This window comes from Perissodus microlepis, chromosome 17 (genome assembly GCF_051167445.1).
Source record: "Perissodus microlepis isolate ML-2025 ecotype Zambia chromosome 17, ASM5116744v1, whole genome shotgun sequence".
In the NCBI taxonomy this organism is placed as follows: Eukaryota; Metazoa; Chordata; class Actinopteri; order Cichliformes; family Cichlidae; genus Perissodus; species Perissodus microlepis.
In genome coordinates, this window is record NC_140477.1 from 844,392 (window position 1) to 866,026 (window position 21,635).

At 42.9% G+C, this 21,635-nt stretch overlaps 1 protein-coding gene across 1 annotated transcript in view; it reads right to left on the bottom strand.

The window, feature by feature from the left end:
- tmem178bb (transmembrane protein 178Bb) overlaps positions 1-21,635 on the bottom strand; it is a 78,707-nt gene that overhangs the window by 22,028 nt on the left and 35,044 nt on the right. The window contains exon 3 of the mRNA XM_084910495.1: positions 12,933-13,046. Coding sequence (XP_084766621.1) covers positions 12,933-13,046 — 114 coding nt within the window. The remainder of the gene's footprint in view (positions 1-12,932; positions 13,047-21,635) is intronic.

Sequence of the window (21,635 nt, forward strand, 5' to 3'; positions counted from 1 at the left end):
TACCCTGGTGCAGGTGTGCCGCAGCGGTCAGTGGAAGAATCCGCGAGTTTCTCTGTGAGTTCCCATCACGTCGTAGCTACTCGGTGCTTTCTTGGATGTTTAGGGGTTTTTTTCGCTGTAAAAAGAAGTTTTCTTCCCACGCACAACGGACACTAATGTTTTTGTCACTTTTTATGGAATCAAACTCAAAGTAAGGTCAGTACTTCCACGCTTTAAACGCTGCACGCTCATACTCTCTCCCGCACTCGATATATGATCCATTGTTGATCTGCACACAGCTGTTGTCACGAACGTGGCACTCGCTTACGTCACTGTCATGAGAAATTCTCGCAAAAAAATCTAATTACCGTTTTTGCAATAGTAATCCCTTACTTTACTCGTTACTTGAAAAAAGTAATCGGATTACAGTAACGCGTTACAAGTAACGCGTTACTGCCCATCTGCAAACACGCCCATCTGTCTAATTCACACACATACTTTACTCCTACCAAGACTAGCCAGTATTAATAATCTCATGGTGAAACCAAAGCTCATTAGAGAACTCGGCTGCTGGACAGCAGGTAACGCCTGTCACAGCTCCCCAAGACTTCTGACCTGAGGCCGTCCGTCCCAGTGACTATGACAAAGGAAAAGGGAGGACCCACACGGAGCCCCGATGGCCAATGGCAAGAGCTGCAGAGGACTAAAGGCAACGGGCAGCCAAGACCAGCACTCCCACCACAAGCCAAGGACCCCAGGTGACTAAGAATCACCCAGCAACGAAGCTGCAGTAGTTTTGCACATAGAGCTAAATAAAAAAGAGAAAAGCTACAAGAAATGTCTGTAAACATGGATTACTTTGTGCCTGGCAGTACTGACAAAACTGGGCATGTCTGAGTTGAAGATGTGGAGTACAGCAGCTGCACGAGAGGCAGTGCTGCTTTCATTCTTCTTCACTTTGTACACCTCGAACTTTCATGGCTCTGGCTCAACATGAAGAACTGCTCTATTAATTCTGCAGTGGTTGAAAGTATTAGTGGGGAGCAGGAGGAGCAGGAGGAGCTATTTTAAAGTTCTTTTATTGGTTTTTAAATGTCTTAATGGTCTTGGGCCTTCTTATCTTTCAGATTTGCTTTTACCATATGAACCCTCGCGGACCCTGAGGTCCTCTGGTACTGGCCTTTTGATTGTCCCTAAAGTCAGGACACATACTCACGGAGAGGCAGCTTTTCAGTGGTATGGTCCTCGTCTGTGGAACAGCCTGCCGGAGGAGCTCAGGGCCGCAGAGAACGTACGTGTTTTTAAGAACAGGCTCAAGACCACCTTTTTAATTTAGCTTTTACTTAACGTTTATTTATTTTATGCTTATTTATTCTATCCTGTTATTCTATTATTAATTTAGGCTTTACCTAATATTTATTGATTTTATTCTTATTCATTTTTTAATCTTCTTACTCTATTTATATTTATATTTATATTGTATCCCGTTCTTATTTATTTTATCGTTTTACCCTGTTCAAATTCAAATTTTATTTGTCACGTACACAGTCATACACAGTACAATATGCAGTGAAATGCTTAGACAACTGCTCGTGACCTAAAGGGAAAAAAAAGGAAAAGGCTATGAATAAGATAGGAAATAAATATGAAAAATTAAAAAGGGTAAATTTAACTAGGAAGGAATAAAATATTAAAAAAAATAAATAAATAAAAATTAAGGTTAAAAATGAAATAACTGTACAACACAAATTAGAATGAAGGGTAAATTTAACTGGGAAAGAATAAGATAAAATATATAAATTAAAGTTGAAAATAAAATAACTGTACAACAAAATACTGTATATATCCTATTGTGTCATATCTCCAGTGTTTCCTCGGAGGGCGCTCTCTGCACCGGGGCTGTGATCGACCGTGGCTGCTGGGGCTCTCTCAGCCTGGCTGGGGGGCTTCTTTGCCTCCCTCCTGCTGTGTGCCCAGCCTGGAGGCTGCGGTCTGTGACCGGCTCCCGGTGCAGAGGCTCCCTGTGATAGTGTTTCCTCACCTGGCTCATGCGAACCCGGCCCAATTTTACTCTTTAAGAGTGCGTGTGTGTGTGGGGGGGGGGGGATATGTGTGTATTCACATCGTTTATGTTAATGAGAGTGTGGGGAGTGAGTTGGAGGGTGGGGTGGGGTGGGCTGCTTTTAACCACTTTGTGCTACATTTTCTTTTTGTATGAAAAGTGCTTTATAATTAAAGACTGATTGATTGATTGATTGATAGTGGATGATTTTAGGGAGTCGTCTGCGAGAAATCGTCTGCTTCTGAAAGTATATAAGACCAGAGAGATGATGATCAACTTCAGAAGGAAGACAACAATTACACGGCCTGTCTGTATCCTGGGACCGGATGCTGATGTGATGGAGGAGTACAGGTACCAGGGTGAACCACCAAATCACAGCAACAGTTACCTCAAGATGCTTCTACATCTACATCGATTGCACTGCAAGACCCAGGCTGCATAAGGGATGAGCAGGCTCTATTTCCTCTGTAACCTCAGATCCTTCAACATGTGAAGCAAAGTGTTGAAGATTAGCTGTGGCAAGTGGAGTGTGCTGCAGTCTGCTGGGGAGGCAGAATCAAAGCTGGTGACATCAACAAACTGAATAAACAGATCAGAGAAGCTGGTCTGTGATTGGCTGCTAACTGGACACCTTTGAAGCTGTGGTGAAGAAGAAGTCCTTAAACAAACTCCATCATGGACTATCCTTACTAACCTCAGCACCACTCGCTGGCAGTGCTGGGCTTCTGTAATCACACTACATTTTTCAGTAATGCAGTAAAGTATTGCTGTACTAAAATTACATTACAGCTACAATTATGTGATTACTTGAGTTACAAAGGTTCTTTAGTTCTCTGCATGTCAGGCAGATAGAAAGAAATAAAATGTGTTTTTTTCCTTCTGTGCAGGTTTCGGTTTGTGTGCAGTCGTGTTAAAGACATATAGCTTTCAGTAGCAGACATATGGAGATGACTTTTATTTTCATTGCACAAAAGGACAAGAGCATGTTAGTAAAGTGGAAAGTGCGCACAGGAAACAATCACATTATACTGCAAATACAACTTTGGATCTGTACAGGCATCTGCAGAGACGGCACGTTATGATTGTCGACACACAAAACGAAAGAAAATGGATAAAACTTCAGGCACCTGCACACAGTAGCAACAAGAAATATGGCGGATGGGGAGGAGGAATAGCCAGTTAGCAAACTTCTCAACGCTATCAAGGAAACTAAAGAGGACCTCACGAACCACACTGACAAAAAACGGCCGACATACAAACAACCCTGACGAAAATTGAATCCTCTCTCAATGCGCTTTCGGAGCAGGTTGAGGAGATGGAGGCGCGAGTGAGCGCAAACAAAGACGACATTAAAGATGCACGCAGCCGTGACGACAAAATGGAGAAATTGACAACGCAACTCAAAGATAAAATTGACGACTTGGAGAACCGCAGCAGGAGGTCCAACGTTAGGATGCAAGCAGAAGGCCGCGACGCTGTTGGATTTTTGGAGAAATTCATACCACAAATCCTGGGGAATGCTAACTTCACCTCACACATCACCCTTGAAAGAGCGCACCGCGTCGGGAAGAAGTCGGACAGACCGCGGCCCCTCATCGCTACGTTCCTGAACTTCAGAGACAAAGAGAAAGTCCTCCGACTGGCCAGAAGTAGGGGAGAGATGACATACGAGAATAAGAAGATATTTTTCTTTCCGGATTACAGCGCAGACGAGACGAGTTCCATGAAACAGAGGCTGCAAGAAAAGGAGATTGAATATGCGCTGATGTACCCAGCTCAGCTTCGCATCAGGCACCAGGGATCCATCAAAGTTTTCTCCACTCCTGCCAAAGCCCAACGTTCTCTGAAAGATCTGCCGAGTGGGTAGACTAAAGTGATCTAATGCGATTTCAACAAACAAGCAATTTGCTCTTATACTCTCAGATGAGAAGGCCTTCATTGTTAACTTTGGGGTGGGAGCGACATGAAGGAAGAAAAGACTATAACATCAAGCAGTGACATAGAAACTCACCACCCTCAAGTATACAGACTAATTTGAGATACGACTTATGATAATCCGGTATTTGGTTCCTAATAGAGACAATCGTTCATTAGTCAGTTAAGATAATGTGTACGAATTCATAAAAGTACAGATTTTGTGAGCATATATGACCATGACATTAACCCCCTACTGGGTGAGTGTGATCACATCTTGATCAACCAGTTTGTCTCTTATACAGTTATGTTCTATATCTGACTGTAAAATTCAGTGCTTTGCTGTAAATATTTCACTGAGAGTGGCTAAAGTTTCGATCTCAGCCGCTGCCTGGGCCTCCACTACTGTCACCTACCTAATGTGGTTTTGTTACAGGGGTTTTTACTTTAACGTTTTGGGGTTATGTTTGGTCTCTTACCAAACGTTTTACTCACACTTACACAACTGTTCACACAGCTCCCTGGTCTAGGCTGTATCTTACTATTATGCCCATGTGCAGAGCTCCACCACATCGAAACTCAGGAAAGCAGGAATGTGTTCAGAAATCCCCAGAGTTGAATACCATGACACTTACCTGTCCAGGATATTCATATAAAAAACTTAAATTACGGTTCATCTAACTTGTATATCTTGGAATATTAGAGGATCAATTCACCCATTAAGAGGAAAAAAATGCTGACATCCTTAAAGAGGCAGAGAGTAGATGTCGCTTTTATCCAGGAGAGTCACCTCACAGACGCTGAACATTTAAAATTACGTAGAGACTGGGTGGGCAATGTTTTTTACTCATATACTTCCAAAGGTGTTTCCCTGCTTATTAATAAACACCTGAACTTTCAACTAAACTCAGTTGAAAAGGACAAAAATGGCAGATTCGTACTTGTAGATTGTGAAATAAACAGAAATAAGATAACTCTGGCAAATATAAATGGGCCCAACTACGACAACCCTTTATTCTTTAACAACTTAATAATGAAAGTGGCTACAATTGAGGATCAATATATTGTGGGTGGAGACTTTAATTTGGTCCTAAATCCTTCTCTGGATCAGTCCTCACCCAAAACATCTTTATTATCCAAGGCAGCAACAGCACTGAACCGAGCTATGAAGGATATAGGCTTAACTGATGTGTGGCGAAACCTTCATCCAGGCCAGAGGGACTTCTCCTTTTTTTCACCAGTACATAACACGCACTCTAGAATTGATGTTTCTTGTACCACATGATGGTGACGGCTCCTCCTTAGCAGCTACTTTTTCAGACCATAATCCCATCAAACTCTCCTGGGCTACCAACATGTCACAACCTGCAACCCACAGGTGGAGATTTAAAAGTTACATGCTAGGAGACTCTGACTTTATTTCATATATGAACATTAATATTGAAATATTCCTAGATACCAATTCAAATTCCTCTTCACATGCCAATGTCTGGGAAGCTCTTAAAGCCTATATGAGCGGTTTGGTTATGTCATACGTCATATGTCATAAAAAAGTTAGAGACAAGATAACCAAATTGGAGGTTGACATTAAAAACCTGGAGCAGGAAAATACGCCACCAAAAAGGAAGAATACCTCAATACATTAACACAAACCAGCAGAACGGAAGCAGCCATGGCAGGAACTAGATATCACTACTACAAAACAAAACAAGTAAACTACTGTTCTGATTTTATCTACTGTTTTTGTTTTTTAATCAATTTTAAATCATGCTTTTTATTTGTTTTTGTTTTTTAATGTCTCTGTAAAGCACTTTGAATCACCTTGTTGTTGAATTGTGCTATATAAATAAACTTGCCTTGCCTTACTGTTCTGGCAAATTAAGAAAGAAACAGCTGACAAATTTATACGGACAATATTAACAGAAGATGATGAACTTCTTGCCCATAAATGCAGAGTTTAAACGGTTCTATGAAGATTTGTATAAATCTGAGCGAGGGGTCGACAGTACTGCTGCAAAAAGATTTATTGATGGAATAACTCTTCCTAAATTACATAATGAGGACAAAGAACTGCTTGATGCAGATATATCTGAGATGGAGGTACTTCGAGCCCTCAAGTGTTTACAAATTAATAAGACCCCTGGACCAGACGGACTCCCAGTCGATTATTATAAGGCTTTGTCTAATAAATTACTGACACCACTCATGAATATGATCAAAGAAGCTTTAGAAAATAATAAATTACCAGAGTCACTGGAAATCGCAACAGTCACATTGCTCCCGAAAGGACAAACAGAGATGTGACTCTTACAGACCCCTCAGCCTCTTAAATGCAGATTATAAAATATTATCTAAAATACTTGCACTCAGATTGGAAGACATCATGCCTAAGATAATACACGCTGACCAAACAGGCTTCATTAAAAACAGGCACGGAGCAGATAATGTGCAACGTTTGCTCCACATACTGAACACTGCTCAAAAAAACCAAGACCCCCTGCTAACAATCTCCATGTGACAGGATTGAGCCAGCTTTCTATTTCGGGCGATGGAAGCTATGGGCTTCGGAGAGAGGTTCACCTGTTATGTTAGGACACTTTTTAATGCCCCCAGAGCCAATATCACAACAAATGATGTGCTCTCAGGCACTTTCTCTTTAACCAGAGGCTGCAGACAAGCTTGTCCAAGCTCCCTGTTGCTCTTCGCGATTGTGATCGAACCACTAGCCGCTGCCATTCGTACTAGTGCCTCCATATCTGCAATCAAATTTGGTACTAGTGAACATAAACTTTCTCTATACGCAGATGACCTCCTACTATTCTCTTCTGCATGGTCTCCCCCAAAAATCCCTCCATCAGCTTCAACTGGTTCAGAACTCTGCTGCTCGCATTATCACCAGAACCCCTCCTACCAGCACATCACCTGTTCTTCAGGAACTTCACTGGCTCCCCGTGAAATTCCGGATAATATTCAAACTTCTTCTGCTCACCTTCAAGGCCATTCATAACCTCGCTCCTCCTTACCTTTCTGACCTGTTAAGCACCACCTGTTCTGCCCGTTCACTTCGATCTTCTTCTTCTATCCATCTTACTGTACCTTCCTTCCGCCTCAGCACCATGGGAAGCAGAGCTTTCAGCTGCTCTGCTCCCAGGCTGTGGAGCTCTCTGCCCCCAGATATAAGAAACATTGGTTCTCTCCCCCAGTTTAAATCCCATCTGTTCAAATCTGCATATTCACTGTGAATCCACTGTTTGTTAATTTTGTGCTTTTGTTTTATTGTTCTTATTCTGCCATTGTTTTACTAAGTGTTTTATCCTATTGTAAAGTGTCCTTGCGTGACTTGAAAGGCGCTCATAAATAAAATTTATTATTATTATTATTACTATACATAACGGACCCTCTTAAATCAATTCCCTCTTTAATGAAGTGTCTCAAAGAACACAGTGCAGCCTCGGGATACAAGTTAAACTACACCAAAAGTGAGATTATGTCATTAAATATACAAGACAGCCGTATTAGAGCTCCTACTGACCCATTACAGTGGCGTAATAATGGCTTCACGTACTTGGGTATACAAATTGGTAAATCCGAGGATCAAATATTCAAACAAAATTATATCAAACTGTTGGAGCAAACCAAACTTAATATTCAGAGATGGATGGATTTTCCATTACCTCTCATAAGCAGAATTAATGTTATTAAAATGAACACTTTGCCTAAATTCATTTACTTACTTCAATGTCTCCCTACAAATGTTCCTAAAAGTTTCTTCAAAGAGCTTCATAAAATTATAACTTCTTTCATATGGCAAAAGAAAAATCCAAGAGTCAAACTCTCCTCTCTGCAGGCCCCATATTCAAGGGCAGGACTTAATTTAACAAACTTTAGGAACTATTATCTTGCCTCCCAGTACCGATCAATTTGGATCTGGCTGCATGCAGAGAGCAGTGAGGTTCGATGGGTTCCAATAGAACAACATGAGGTGAACCCCCATTAAAAGATGATCCATTTTTAGGTACAAAAAATGTCTATCCAAGCTCACAAACAATTTGCTAATATTAAACACCTTCTGCGTCTGGCAGGAATCCCACTCGCTTCTGAAAATAAATATCTCCTTTCTTAGAAGGACACCCCTATGGGGCAACCCTGACCTCTCTCATCACATTGCCGACCCAACACTGCAGGGATGGAAGGACAGAAATATTGGAACTGTTGCTGACTTATACAATAATGACACATTTATTGACTTTCAACAACTAAAGGAAGAATTCAAACTCCCAGGACAAAGTTTCTTCAAATTGCTACAAATAAGAGAGCGGGTCAAAGAGAAATCCAAAGGGTTATTCCCCGAGATACCAAAAGAAACTCCTCTTGAAACCCATGTTTGTACCAAACCATGGAAGTCAATAAAAGGAATAGCATCTTCTATATGTGCTATTATCAGTGAAAGTTACCTGATCACAACAAAGCGTCCATAAAAAGAAAATGGGAGACAGACCTGGGCCATGTCTATGAAGAGGTAGAATGACACCACTTGTTGGAACAGGCACAGACCATGTTAATTTCTACAAAATAGGCAAATGCAATTTAATATACTTCATAGGATATATTACACCCCTTACAGGCTACATAAAATTGATAGTAATTACCCCCCAGATGCTTGAGTTGTAAGGTGACAGATCTCCTGCACATGCTGTGGACTTGCCCAGTGATAGAAGAATTTTGGAGACGGGCCATTGAAACAATCTCAATGGGGATCCGAATCGAACTGGACCCAAAACTATGGATTCTAGGTGACACAGGTTCTACTAATGTGAATTATCATAAGAAATATTTTATTTTACTTGCGAGTACAAAGGTGAAAAAACGTATTCTGCTGAAAATTCCCCAACACTGAGACACTGGATTAATGAGCTACTGCACACCTGAGAAGATATCATCGTAAAAGGGAAATATGGAACCTTTGAAAACATCTGGGGCTCCTTCTTGGCAGTACTACCGTCTCTGGACCTAACAGATCATAGAGGTGACACAAACCCCCCCTGGGTCTGCTTTGAGTTGATCTCCGGTTGGGCTTTCCTGACTCGACTTCCTGAATGCTGTGGTTTTATCGTGGGGGGTGTTGATTCCTGTGCATGGGGGTTTCTATAGATAGGTGTAAATATGGGCTGTCTGGATATACGAATGTGACGAGGTTGAGAGCCATACAGGGGTAGAGGGATGGGGGAGGGTGGGGGGGTTTGTGTGACGTGTTCTCTGCTTTTTGTTTTGACGACTTTTTTGAGTTCTTGTTTTTGTTTTTTGTTCTAATTCTTTCTGTAATTACAAATGTTATTATGTTATTATTATTGTTTTCATTATGTTATTACTTTTTGTGTTTGGTTTTCGGGTGTCTGAGGTTGTCCTTCAATGGCATGGATACAAGCGTGTGCACCTAGGAGTGCTCCTGTGGTCACAATGGCCTGCCACGTTGTGGTTAGTTGTTTGTTTGCTGTGTGCCATAGTTGCGAGATTTTTGTTTGTTTGTTTTTCAATTTAAAAATGAAAATAAATCTTATGAAAACAAAAGTTGAGCCACTGTCTGTCCGTCTGTTGAATCAGACGACACTCATATTTCACCGACTCACTAACCTGTCACTGAAGTGAAGACATTAAACATCTTGGACTGGAAAGGTTGGACCTTCCTGTCATAACTACGAGCTGCGTGTTTCTTTGACTTTGCCACGATAATGGAGATGAGATGCATCCATCCCTTTTCTATGCGTTTTAGTCAAACCTACAGTGCATTTTATAGATGTTGGATCCACTATTTCCCTTATTGAGACCAATGTGTTGGCTTTTGTCCTCGGCTGCAGCTAAAAAGCCTGATATGATTTGGGGTCAATAATGTCCTCTTAAAACTTGATAGAGTTGAGTCTGCAGAATGTAAAGCCACGAACTGCCAAAGACATGGAAAACAAATAGAGGATTTGCTGCTGACTGCAGGAAATATGCTGTATTTCTGACCAAGTGCAACACAGAACTATAATGTAAATGAATGTTTGTTACATTGTAGCTAAATGTGTTCACACAGTGCTGATTAATTGCAACTTTAGCCTCTCTTGTTCTAAAGCTAATGTCTGTGGTAACACTGACATTAGCTTTAGTGCATCAACCAGCAATGACTGGAAATACGAAGCTAAACGTGAAAACAACCACAGAGGAAGACACATGGGGCCACACCAACTCCAGAACCAGGATTTTTATCATTGCAGGGAAAATAAAACATACACTGCAAAGTAACAGAGAATATACTAAACATAGCAAATTAAATATTACAGAAAAACATTTAAAATAACACCAAGAACAGTTTGATGTTTTCTGTGAGTGGTGTCCCATGTGCCCTGTGTCCTGGAGCCTAGTGTCCATGCCTTGGTGTTCACAGCTGTGTTGGTGGCACGAGACACCTTTACATAATATAACCTCAGAGCTTTTAATGCTGTCAGTGATCGTGTGAGTCTTCAAAAGGCCTGATCCTGAACCTGAGAACACGTAATCCCTTCCCCTGACACCAGTGTGTTATGACTGTAAAGCAAAAACTGTGTCAACATATTTAGAGAAGATTAAGCATTAAACTAGAACTTTCCTGTCAACAATCCTTCTGCAGTGTTGGCCTCGCCAGAAAAACTCTGAAGTTTTCAGTGTGACGTCTAAGCATTAGCTTTAGAAAGAGCAGCTCTTTTCTTTTCTTTTGTTACTAATATTTGTTAGATTCATCTTTCTGTGTGATGTTGTCATTCATACAAATATTATGCTAAAGCATAATTTAGCTTAAAATGCCAAATATACAGCAAGCCCTGCAGCACAGTGTATAAGCTGTTTATCTTTAATGCCGCCCTGTGTCCACCAGTGTTGGTCAAGTTACTTGAAAAAAGTAATCAGTAACTAATTACTGATTACTTCCCCAAAAAAGTAATCCCGTTACTTTACTGTTTACTTATTTTCAAAAGTAATTAATTACTTAGTTACTTAGTTACTTTTTAAAAACACGATTTACAACCTGAAGAGGTGATAAAGCGATAGATCTTTCAGCCCAACTCTACTTTTTCTACATAATCCATCATACAAAATGTAATCAAATGGAAAAGTCTCTTTTTAAAACTTGTTTTATTAGTTTTAATCTTTTAACTTCATGCATCAAGCAAAAATTAAATTATCTGCAACATTCTCTGACTTGAATAAATTAGTTCAATATTTAAACCTATTTTCTGCACATTCCAGCACATAAAATAAAATATTTTTTGTGTTTACACTCAGTCTTTCAAATAGATGCAAGTAAAACACAGCAGAAAATAAATAAAATCAAAGACTAGCAGTCCTGTTGCTCTATTTTCACCTGTAAAGCAGGAGTGGGGTAGGCGGAGGTTTACCCTGGTGCAGGTGTGCCGCAGCGGTCAGTGGAAGAATCCGCGAGTTTCTCTGTGAATTTCCCATCACGTGGCAGCTACTCGGAGCTTGCTTGGAAGTTTAGGGTTGTTTTCGCTGTAAAAAGAAGTTTTCTTCCCACACACAATGGACACTAATGTTTTTGTCACTTTTTATGGAACCAAACTCAAAGTAAGGTCAGTACTTCCACGCTTTAAACGCTGCACGCTCTGCATTACAAGTAACGCGCTACTGCCCATCTCTGGTGTCCAGTGTTTTTAGCTGCCTGGCCGTCATCAGGATGCCGTCTGAGGCTGTTTCTTCTTCTCTCTTTCATGGTTTTGCAGTGACATTCACACTGGACTGAATGAGTGGGTGAAGTTCCAGTTTCTACATGTAAACTTTGCAATTTCTTATAAAATTCTTTCATTTATGGTGCAAGTCTAAGAACCTGGTGCACACTAAATATTTATTCAGATAACATAAACAGAAAATTGCAAGTTTCAAGTTTCAAGTTTCATTGTCGTGTACAGATAAACATTTATCCATAATGAAATTCTTTGGCTCGAGCATATAGAGAGTGTGTAGTTATATTGAGAAGAAAATAACAGAAAATGGCAGTGGTAGTAATAAAATCATAATAATAATAACAACAATAAAAAGGAGAGGAACAAGTATTAAATATTAGAGAATTTAGTTGCTATTTACAAATACATGCATGGCTTCAACCTTCAATTTATTGTAGAAAGATGTGAAGGTCAAAGTTGTGAAGATGACACATGTGGTTTTAGAGCAGAGCTTTTCTGTCACCTGACAGTTAAGGACTATTCAGACTGATAGTTTGAGTTTTTCCATTTAACTCAGTGACTTAGTGACTGACTCTACAAGTCACCACACTGCTGTCAGAGACACTGAAGATGGTTTCTAGTATTTCAGTTAATTTGAACTTTATTTATATAGTTCCAAATCACAACAACAATCACCTCAGCATGTTTTATATTTTAAAGAAAAGACCCTACAATAATAGACAGAACCCCCCTGAAAATACCCCAAAATCAGATGACCGCTCTTTGAGCAGATTTCAATCCTTAATTATTGGATTATTGTCAAGAGTGGAAGAAATTTCTTGTTCCAAAACAAAGTGGTGAATGGAAGAAGCGAGCGCGCTGTGGTGGACCTCCTGCTTTGATTCAACAACAGCGATCTTTGTCCCACAGAAGTGAATTTCAGAAAAACTTAGTCAACAGCAGAACAGCAGAGAGGAGCCTGTGTTGATGAATTAAAGGAAAAATAATAATGCACCGATTGATTTAATTAAGGTTTAATTTTAGTGTAAGTTTCCTGCCTTTTTACCACCTTTTCCTTTGAATATTATTAATGGCTGAAACTGTAATTTGAAGGGAGGAAAGTCAGTAAAGTCATTATTGAGACGGAGAAATTCTGAATCTGTTCATTAGTAGATATGATATAAACATGTAACTGCGTAGAGACAGAAAACAAATGTAACCCGAATCATCTCTACTTAAAATGAAAGGATTTTAAGTGACAGAAGGAGAAACAGCAGCAGACTTACGGAGGGCGTGCCATTCGTCCTGCCTTATTGTCTTGGTGATGTTGTAGGAGAGGTTTTTGGGTATCGTAGCTGAGGAATAGTGATACTTGATGTAGGAGCACCGAGTAATGGAACCTGCAAAGGAACAAAAGGTTTTTGTTTGTTTGTTTTTATAAACAGAATATTTACACAAACATTCACTCTAACGATACACAGACTGAACGGAAGCTTCGGTTCAGACGTGATTCAGCTGGAGAGGCTGCGTCTGCAGTGGACACACAATCAGCTTCCTGCGTCAGTGGTGAAGAAACTCTTTTAACATCTCTACAAACCACAGCAGGAACACAATGGCTGCGTGAAAAATTATGTTCCTCTAAAACTATTAACTAATTAATCAGGAGAGCTTTCAGTGTGCACTCCTAACAGTGCAGTGTTGGCTAGAGCATCTATCATAAAACAAGAAAGCACAAATAATTTAGAAATCTGTCAAATACTTGTTCAAAACTAAAAATTATATCATTACTTATGACGAAAATAGCAAATTAAATTCACGTTCAGGAAGGCAAGTATGTATAATAACTAAATATAATACTGTAATGCACTGCTGCAGCATTGCACATAACAAACTCCCATGTGTGCTGTTGTTACATTTAGAGCCCAATTACTCAATAAATTGGAAAAATACAGGTTTTTTGGCATGTTTTGGAAATTCTTTTGTTACAAAAGTTAAAATACTTCATGAATATGATGAAGACATCTTTCCGTCTTTGCATTTTCTGCTTACTCCATTTACAACTATTTGATAAAGGCGATTGTTTCATCTGCTTTTTCCTAGCTTAGTGTGGCCTGTACATACATTCCTCCTGTAGCTCTGTGGCCCGGCCCCACACCAGAACAGTGACTGTGATGCTGAAGGCTCATAATGAGGCTGTCATTTCCTGGCTGGTAGAAAAAGAGCTGTTTCCTTTTGACACCATTACTGCATGTCTCTGGCAAGGCCACGTGGCTCACAAAAATGACATTATTAGAGTCTTTGGAGGTTTGAATTACACAGACAAGACAATCATACCACCACATGCATTTCCTCAGTCCTGAAAACACACACACACACACACACACACACACACGCACACACTGCTACACCGTGGTTTATGTGAGCGTAACATAAGGGTTAACAAACAGGTGCTCCCCAAAACCAGAAAAGCAAAAGCCGATTCACAGACAAAGGTGACGTTTGTTGCTCTGCCTATAACACCGAAAGCATGAACTCCAGGGTGAACCGAGGCCCAAATAACAGACAAGACAAGCAAACCCAAGTCCTACCCCTAACTCCCTACCCAAAGAAAACTTGCAAAAAAAGTAGTTCCCACTTTCTGCTTCAATGCTATTTACAAATGGGCAAAGTTATTGGCAGCGTTAATCACTATTAATCACTTAGAGGCTGAGGACCGTCTACTGCTGAATACGCTTGGACAGGGCCAGCACTGGTTGGCCAAGAATCTCCTAGTTTTTTATTTTTTCAAGTTTTCTTCATCATTAATGTAATCCAGGGATATTTACCAGTATTTCCAATCACAGAGAGCACAGCTAAGACTAAATAAAATGCTCAAATACTACATCTCACAGAAAACATTTAATATTATCCAGAGATTATTAAAATAAACTTTAAATGAAATAATGCAGAGCAAATTTTTCATTTCACCTTTGTAAAGCAGAAAATAGGTAAACAGGTAAATAACGTCTTAAGCTTTGTACCCAAGGAAACTAAAGAGGATTAGTTAAAGGGTCTTTCTGTATAATGAACAATTCAAGCTACATTAAATGCATCACAGCCAAGTATTTGGCCGACATTGTAAACATCGAGCTTGACTCTTCTGTTGCAATGATGTCTCCATGTCTTGTGTGGAAAGTACATAAGCAGGTCATACTTCCACATACGTCCCCCTACAGAGCTACTCTGGAGAACTGATGGGGCACCGTCACACAGCTCCTCTCTGCGGAAGTGCAGTCAGTTCTCTGCGGCTGTTTTTGTTTGTTTGTGCATCCATTCACTTCCGCTTATCCTTTTCAGGGTCGTGGGGGGCGCTGGAGCTTATCCCAGAGGCGAGAGGCGGGGTACACCCTGGACAGGTCGCCCGCCTGTCACAGGCTAACACACAGACACAATCATTTGCACTCACATTCACACTTGTGGTGAAATCCCACGCAAACACGGGGAGAACATGCAAACTCCACGCAGGAAGACGCCGGCCTGATGGTGGAATTGAACCCAGGACCTGTTTGCTGTGAGGCAACAGTGCTGACCACTGTGCTGCCTTGTTTGTTTGTTTGTTTTTTGTTGACACACTGCAGTTTCAAAAGTGACAACATTTTGTAATTTTAGCAGAGAGCAGCTGTGATCAGCTATAACAAACTACATTACAAAGATCTGCTTGGCTAAATACAAAGGAGAGCTCACTGTACTGTTTTAATGTGGAAAGGCTGTTCAGTGAGAGCATTTCACGCAGGCCTTTGCCGTGTGCACCTCATGATTAACGGGCTTATACATTGAACCACCTTTAGCATCAGTAACTTGGTGTAATAATCTTCTGTATCTGTTACGGCTGTGGCCATAAGAACACCGTGTGGGCTGTTTTGTTCTGTGTCTCTGTACTGTGTTTAAGGCTCTTTGCAGGTCCCTCCCCTAATGAAGAGTAGTGAGCAGCTGATTGGACCGTGGAACAGGTGACCACGTTCAAAAAGCCGCTCTGACAGCTCCCGGGAGAGAGAGAGAGAGTGGAGCGAGCGAGCGAGCAGCTTGGCAGCCGACGCGGTCCTGACCCTGCTTTCCAGCCTATACTTTTGCTGTGTATTTGTGTGAGCGTGATCTGTGAGAGCCGCTCTTGGTGCATTAACTTAGCGTTTAGGCACCCTTAGGCTGAAGCGGAAGGGGTGAGCCGCCTTTTTCTTTGGAACAGTTTTCTCCTGTTTTTCGGGTTAGGGAGCGAGGGTTAGTATTGTCGTTTGTTTGTTCTGTTTCTTTCTTAGGGTTTAGTTAGTTTTCTGGTGGGACTTAGTTGGTTTTGTTTATTATTTTGGCCTGGGTTCACCCCGGAGCTATGCTTCATTACCTTCAATAAAATCACCTTTTTTTACTCACAACTGGTTTTGGATGTTTGGCTTGGGAACCAGGGCGGGTATTTGTCTCTCTCTCCTCCAACCTTATGTGCGTCTCTACACGCCTAGACTAGGGGCGTAACATAAATGGGGGCTCGTCCCTTTTCGTTCGTGTGATTGGTTCGTTTCCTTTTTGCGTTTGCGGTGGGGGGAAACGTCGTGGAGGGTGTGGGTAGTCGGAGTGTTTCGTTCGTCTGTGCGGTAGGCGCGAGTTGCGGCTCTGGAGTGCGCGGATGCGGTTAGTTGTCTGCAGAGTTGTGTTTTTCTTTGTTGCTTTGCTCGTGATGTCGTTTGACATGGATGATTTTGCGCAGCAGCCCTCCATTGAAAAGTTGGAGCGGTGCACAAAAGCAGATTTGTTGGTAGTGGCTAATTTATTCAATGTGGATGTTCCGTTGCATTCTAAGAAGGCGGAAATTAAACAATGTTTGATAGAGACACTGGTGGACAGGGGAGTGTTTGGGAGGCAGAAAACCTCGCCGAGTGGGTCTGGGAGTTTGGAGACGGCAGTGGGGGCGGAAGCTGCTGGGGCCGTCCCGAAACCTTCCAAGGGGCGGATGACGTCGGGGGCGGAAGCTCCTGTCGCTGTTCAATCTCCTAAATTTGACCCGACTGGTCAGGTCGCGGCGGGTTTGGTGACGGAAGAGCTCAAGCTTGCCCTTCGCTTGAAGGAGGTGGAGCTGGAGGCTAAGGCTAAGGAAGTCGAGCTCATGCATCTCTGCATACGAGCTATGGAGCTGGATCCTTCTCGAGCGAAAGACTCTTGGGGGCTCGTCCGGGAAAGACTCTGTTCCCGTCCCTGTAAGTACACTCCCCGACACTTCCACCGTAGACCAGTTTAACGCTAGCAAGTAGATTGTTTTGGTTCCTCCTTTTAGGGAGGGAGAGGTTGATTCATATTTCACTGCTTTTGAGCGCATCGCAACCACTTTAAAATGGCCAAAGGATGTCTGGAGTCTGTTGTTGCAATGCAAATTAGTAGGAAGAGCGCAGGAGGTTTGTGCGAGTCTTTCCATTGCTGACAGTTTGGATTATGAGATTGTCAAATCCACTATTTTGCGGGCTTATGAATTAGTCCCGGAGGCGTATCGGCAGAAGTTTCGTGTCTGTCGCAAGTCCGACAGTCAAACGTTTGTGGAGTTTGCACGTGAGAAAGCTGTCTTATTTGACAAGTGGTTGGCTGCCAGTAAAGCAGAGAACTTTACTCAGCTGAAAGAGTTGATCCTGCTGGAGGAGTTTAAGACATGTCTCCCTGAAAACATTGTGGTGTACCTTAACGAACAGAAGGTGGGGTTATTGTCTAAAGCCGCTGTCCTTGCCGATGAATTTGTGTTAACTCATCGTGCCGCACTTTCGACGGCGCGCCGTGAGTACACTTCCGCAACTCATCCTGCCAAAAGTTATAGGGTTTCCCCTAAGCGCCAGACACGTTCTACTGCTATTCCTGTGTCAGATCGCAAATGCTTTTATTGTCATGAAATCGGGCACCTCGTTGCTGTTTGCCCATCATTACAGCGCGGGGAGCAGGCCCATACGGTAAAGAAGCCGAAAAGTGTGGGTTTCATTCGTTCTATGTCTGCTTCCACTTCACCTAGCAATGAAGTGGGAAGTGAAAGCTTTGATGACAGCTACCGTCCCTTTGTGTCGAAAGGATTTGTTTCTTTGAACGGAAAAGAGGAGGATCGGGTGCCGATCACGATTTTGCGTGACACTGGAGCCGCGCAGACACTCATTTTGAGGGGTATTCTACCTTTTTCTGATGACTCTTTTTGTGGTTCGGATGCTCTTGTCTGGGGAGTAAAAATGGATGTGCTGCGAGTACCACTACACAATGTGTTTCTTCAATCGCCGCTCGTTTCGGGTTTGGTACCGGTTGGAGTGCGCGATCAGTTGCCAGTGCCCAGAGTTGCGATGATTCTGGGGAATGATTTAGCGAACGGGAAAGTGTTTTTTACCCCGAGAGTGGTTGAGAATCCTGTGCCTGATACTTTGTTATCTGACCCTGCCGCAGAGCGCTCCCCCTCTGTTTTCCCTGCCTGCGCTGTAACTCGCGCGCACAAGCGCAAGTATGGTGATGTTGATTTGTCTGATTCTTTTCTCTGCGCTGGTGGTGAGCCGGAGTCTGAATCTAAAACCTGTGACCCGCTGACGGGCGACTCTGAGGCGACGCTGCCTATTAGCCCATCAGTGACATCTCAACTGCCTTTGGGAGTTAACAAAAAGGATTTTGTTCTGGCACAACACAGTGACCCGACTCTTGTGGGTTGTTTTTCAGCTGCCAACTCTAGTGACCAGTATCCTCGTGTTTATAGTGTTGAGGATGATGTGTTGATGCGTACCTGGTATCCACCTACAGCTGGTGATCTGGGCTGGAATGTGTTTAAGCAGGTTCTGGTGCCTCAACAGTACCGACACAAAGTTCTTAGTCTTGCCCATGACAGCTTTTCTGGACATTTAGGTATTAGAAAAACCTACCACCGTATTCTGCGTCATTTCTTTTGGCCAGGATTGAAGAATGACGTTGCTAAGTATTGTCGTTCTTGTCACACCTGTCAGATTAGTGGTAAGCCTAACCAAGTCATTCCACCCGCTCCATTACACCCTATTCCAGTTTTAGGGGAACCTTTTGAACACATACTCATCGACTGCGTTGGTCCACTTCCTAAAACAAAATCGGGCCACCAGTTCCTCTTGACTTTGATGTGCGTTGCTACACGTTTTCCCGAGGCAATTCCATTGCGCACCCTTAAGGTTAAACCAGTTGTTAAGGCGTTGGTGAACTTCTTTTCTACTTTCGGGTTACCAAAAGCTGTCCAAACCGACCAAGGCTCTAATTTTATGTCTAAGATTTTTGCTCAAGTTTTGCAATCACTTGGCATTAAACACCAGAAATCTAGTGCCTATCATCCGGAGTCGCAAGGTGCACTCGAGCGGTTTCATCAGACATTGAAATCTATGATGCGCAAATTTTGCCTTGAGTCTGAAAAGGAGTGGGATGAGGGGTTGCCGCTGCTCCTTTTAGCAGTGAGGGAAAGCGTGCAGGAGTTGCTAGGGTTTAGCCCTGCTGAGCTGGTGTTCGGTCACACAGTGCGTGGCCCGTTGCGACTGCTCAAGGAGAACTTCCTGTCCGACACAGATTATGTGAGTTCTTTTAGAGAGCGTTTGCATAAAGCATGTGCAATCGCACGCGATGCTCTCATTGCAGCGCAGGGTAAGATGAAGAGGAAGTTTGATGAGAAAGCTGTGCAAAGGAAATTTGAGGTTGGTGATAAAGTTTTAACACTTCTACCGGTCCCTGGATCTTCTCTCCAGGCAAAGTTCAGTGGTCCGTATACGGTGCAGGCGAAATTGAGTGACACGGATTATGTCATCGACACCCCAGAGCGAAGGAAAAAGTGTCGTGTGTGTCATATTAATATGATGAAGCCCTACTTCGCTGGTGGTGTGTCAACAGTTGCGACTGTGGGGGTGCCAGGTTCCGAAACCCGGTATGACCCAGTAGGTGATGATTTGGTTTTCGGTTGTGCTGTGAGCTGCGCACGACTTAGGAATTCTGAAATCCTACGTGATTTAAGGTCACATTTAACTGAGGTAGATGATGATGTTCGAAATGACGTGTGTCGGTTGATTGAGAATCATCCTAATCTTTTCTTGGACACTCCATCCTGTACCACCGTGCTGGAGCATGATATCGATGTGGGGGACCATCCTCCAATCAAACAGCATGCCTACCGGGTGAATCCCACTAAACGTGCTCTTTTCCAGACAGAAGTCTCTTATCTGTTGGAAAATGGTCTTGCTGTTCCTAGCTCTAGTGCGTGGAGTTCCCCGTGTCTCCTAGTGCCTAAAGCGGATAAGACCCCACGGTTTTGTACAGATTTTCGGAAGGTGAACAGCGTGACCAAACCTGACTCCTATCCTCTTCCCAGAATGGAAGATTGTGTCGATAGGGTCGGTTCTGCGAAGTTTGTTACTAAGCTGGACTTGTTAAAGGGCTATTGGCAAGTTCCTCTAACATCACGTGCGGCCGAAATCTCTGCCTTTGTTACTCCTGACCATTTTCTCCAGTACACTGTCATGCCTTTCGGGTTGCGCAACGCTCCCGCCACATTCCAACGGCTCATGAATATCGTTTTGGGCAGCGTCTGCAAGTGTGAAGTGTATTTAGATGATATTGTCGTCTATTCAGACACCTGGTCAGAGCATATGGAGACACTCACTGATGTGTTCCATCACTTGGAAAGGGCATCCCTCACCCTCAACCTCGCCAAGTGTGATTTTGGTAAAGCCATGGTGACGTACTTAGGAAAACAGGTGGGTCAGGGACAAGTGCGCCCTATCTTGGCCAAAATCCAGGCCATACTGGACTTCCCTGCCCCTCGGACTAGGCGTGAGCTCCGCCGTTTTCTCGGCATGGTGGGCTACTACCGGGGTTTCTGTCAAAATTTCGCGGAAGTGGTCGCACCCCTCACCAGCCTCACTAGTGTGTTGAAACCTTTTGTGTGGTCCTCTGCGTGTCAGAGTGCGTTCCTGGCTGTTAAGACTCTCCTGTGCAGTGCGCCAGTGCTGGCTGCCCCTGATTTTGCACGCCCTTTTAAATTAGAGGTTGATGCCAGTGCAAATGGAGCAGGTGCCGTATTGCTACAGGAAGACCATCATGGTGTGGATCACCCAATCAGCTATTTCTCAAAGAAATTCAATGTCCATCAGCGAGGGTACAGCACGATTGAGAAAGAGGCCCTCTCTCTGTTGTTCGCATTGCAACATTTCGAGGTGTACGTCGGTTCCAGCCCCTCGCCTGTGATTGTTTATACCGACCACAATCCCCTGGTATTCCTAATGCGAATGCAGAACTCGAACCAAAGGCTAATGAGGTGGTCTCTCCTGGTGCAGGATTTCAACTTGGAAATCCGCCATAAAAAGGGCACAGAGAATGTTTTAGCGGATGCCCTATCCCGTGTCTTCCCGTAAACATAACTGTCCAAAACATCTGCAGAGGAGATGTCTTTGATTTTGGGAAGGGGGGTGTTACGGCTGTGGCCATAAGAACACTGTGTGGGCTGTTTTGTTCTGTGTCTCTGTACTGTGTTTAAGGCTCTTTGCAGGTCCCTCCCCTAATGAAGAGTAGTGAGCAGCTGATTGGACCATGGAACAGGTGACCACGTTCAAAAAGCCGCTCTGACAGCTCCCGGGAGAGAGAGAGAGAGTGGAGCGAGCGAGCGAGCAGCTTGGCAGCCGACGCGGTCCTGACCCTGCTTTCCAGCCTATACTTTTGTTGTGTATTTGTGTGAGCGTGATCTGTGAGAGCCGCTCTTGGTGCATTAACTTAGCGTGTAGGCACCCTTAGGCTGAAGCGGAAGGGGTGAGCCGCCTTTTTCTTTGGAACAGTTTTCTCCTGTTTTCCGGGTTAGGGAGCGAGGGTTAGTATTGTCGTTTGTTTGTTCTGTTTCTTTCTTAGGGTTTAGTTAGTTTTCTGGTGGGACTTAGTTGGTTTTGTTTATTATTTTGGCCTGGGTTCACCCTGGAGCTATGCTTCATTACCTTCAATAAAATCACCTTTTTTTACTC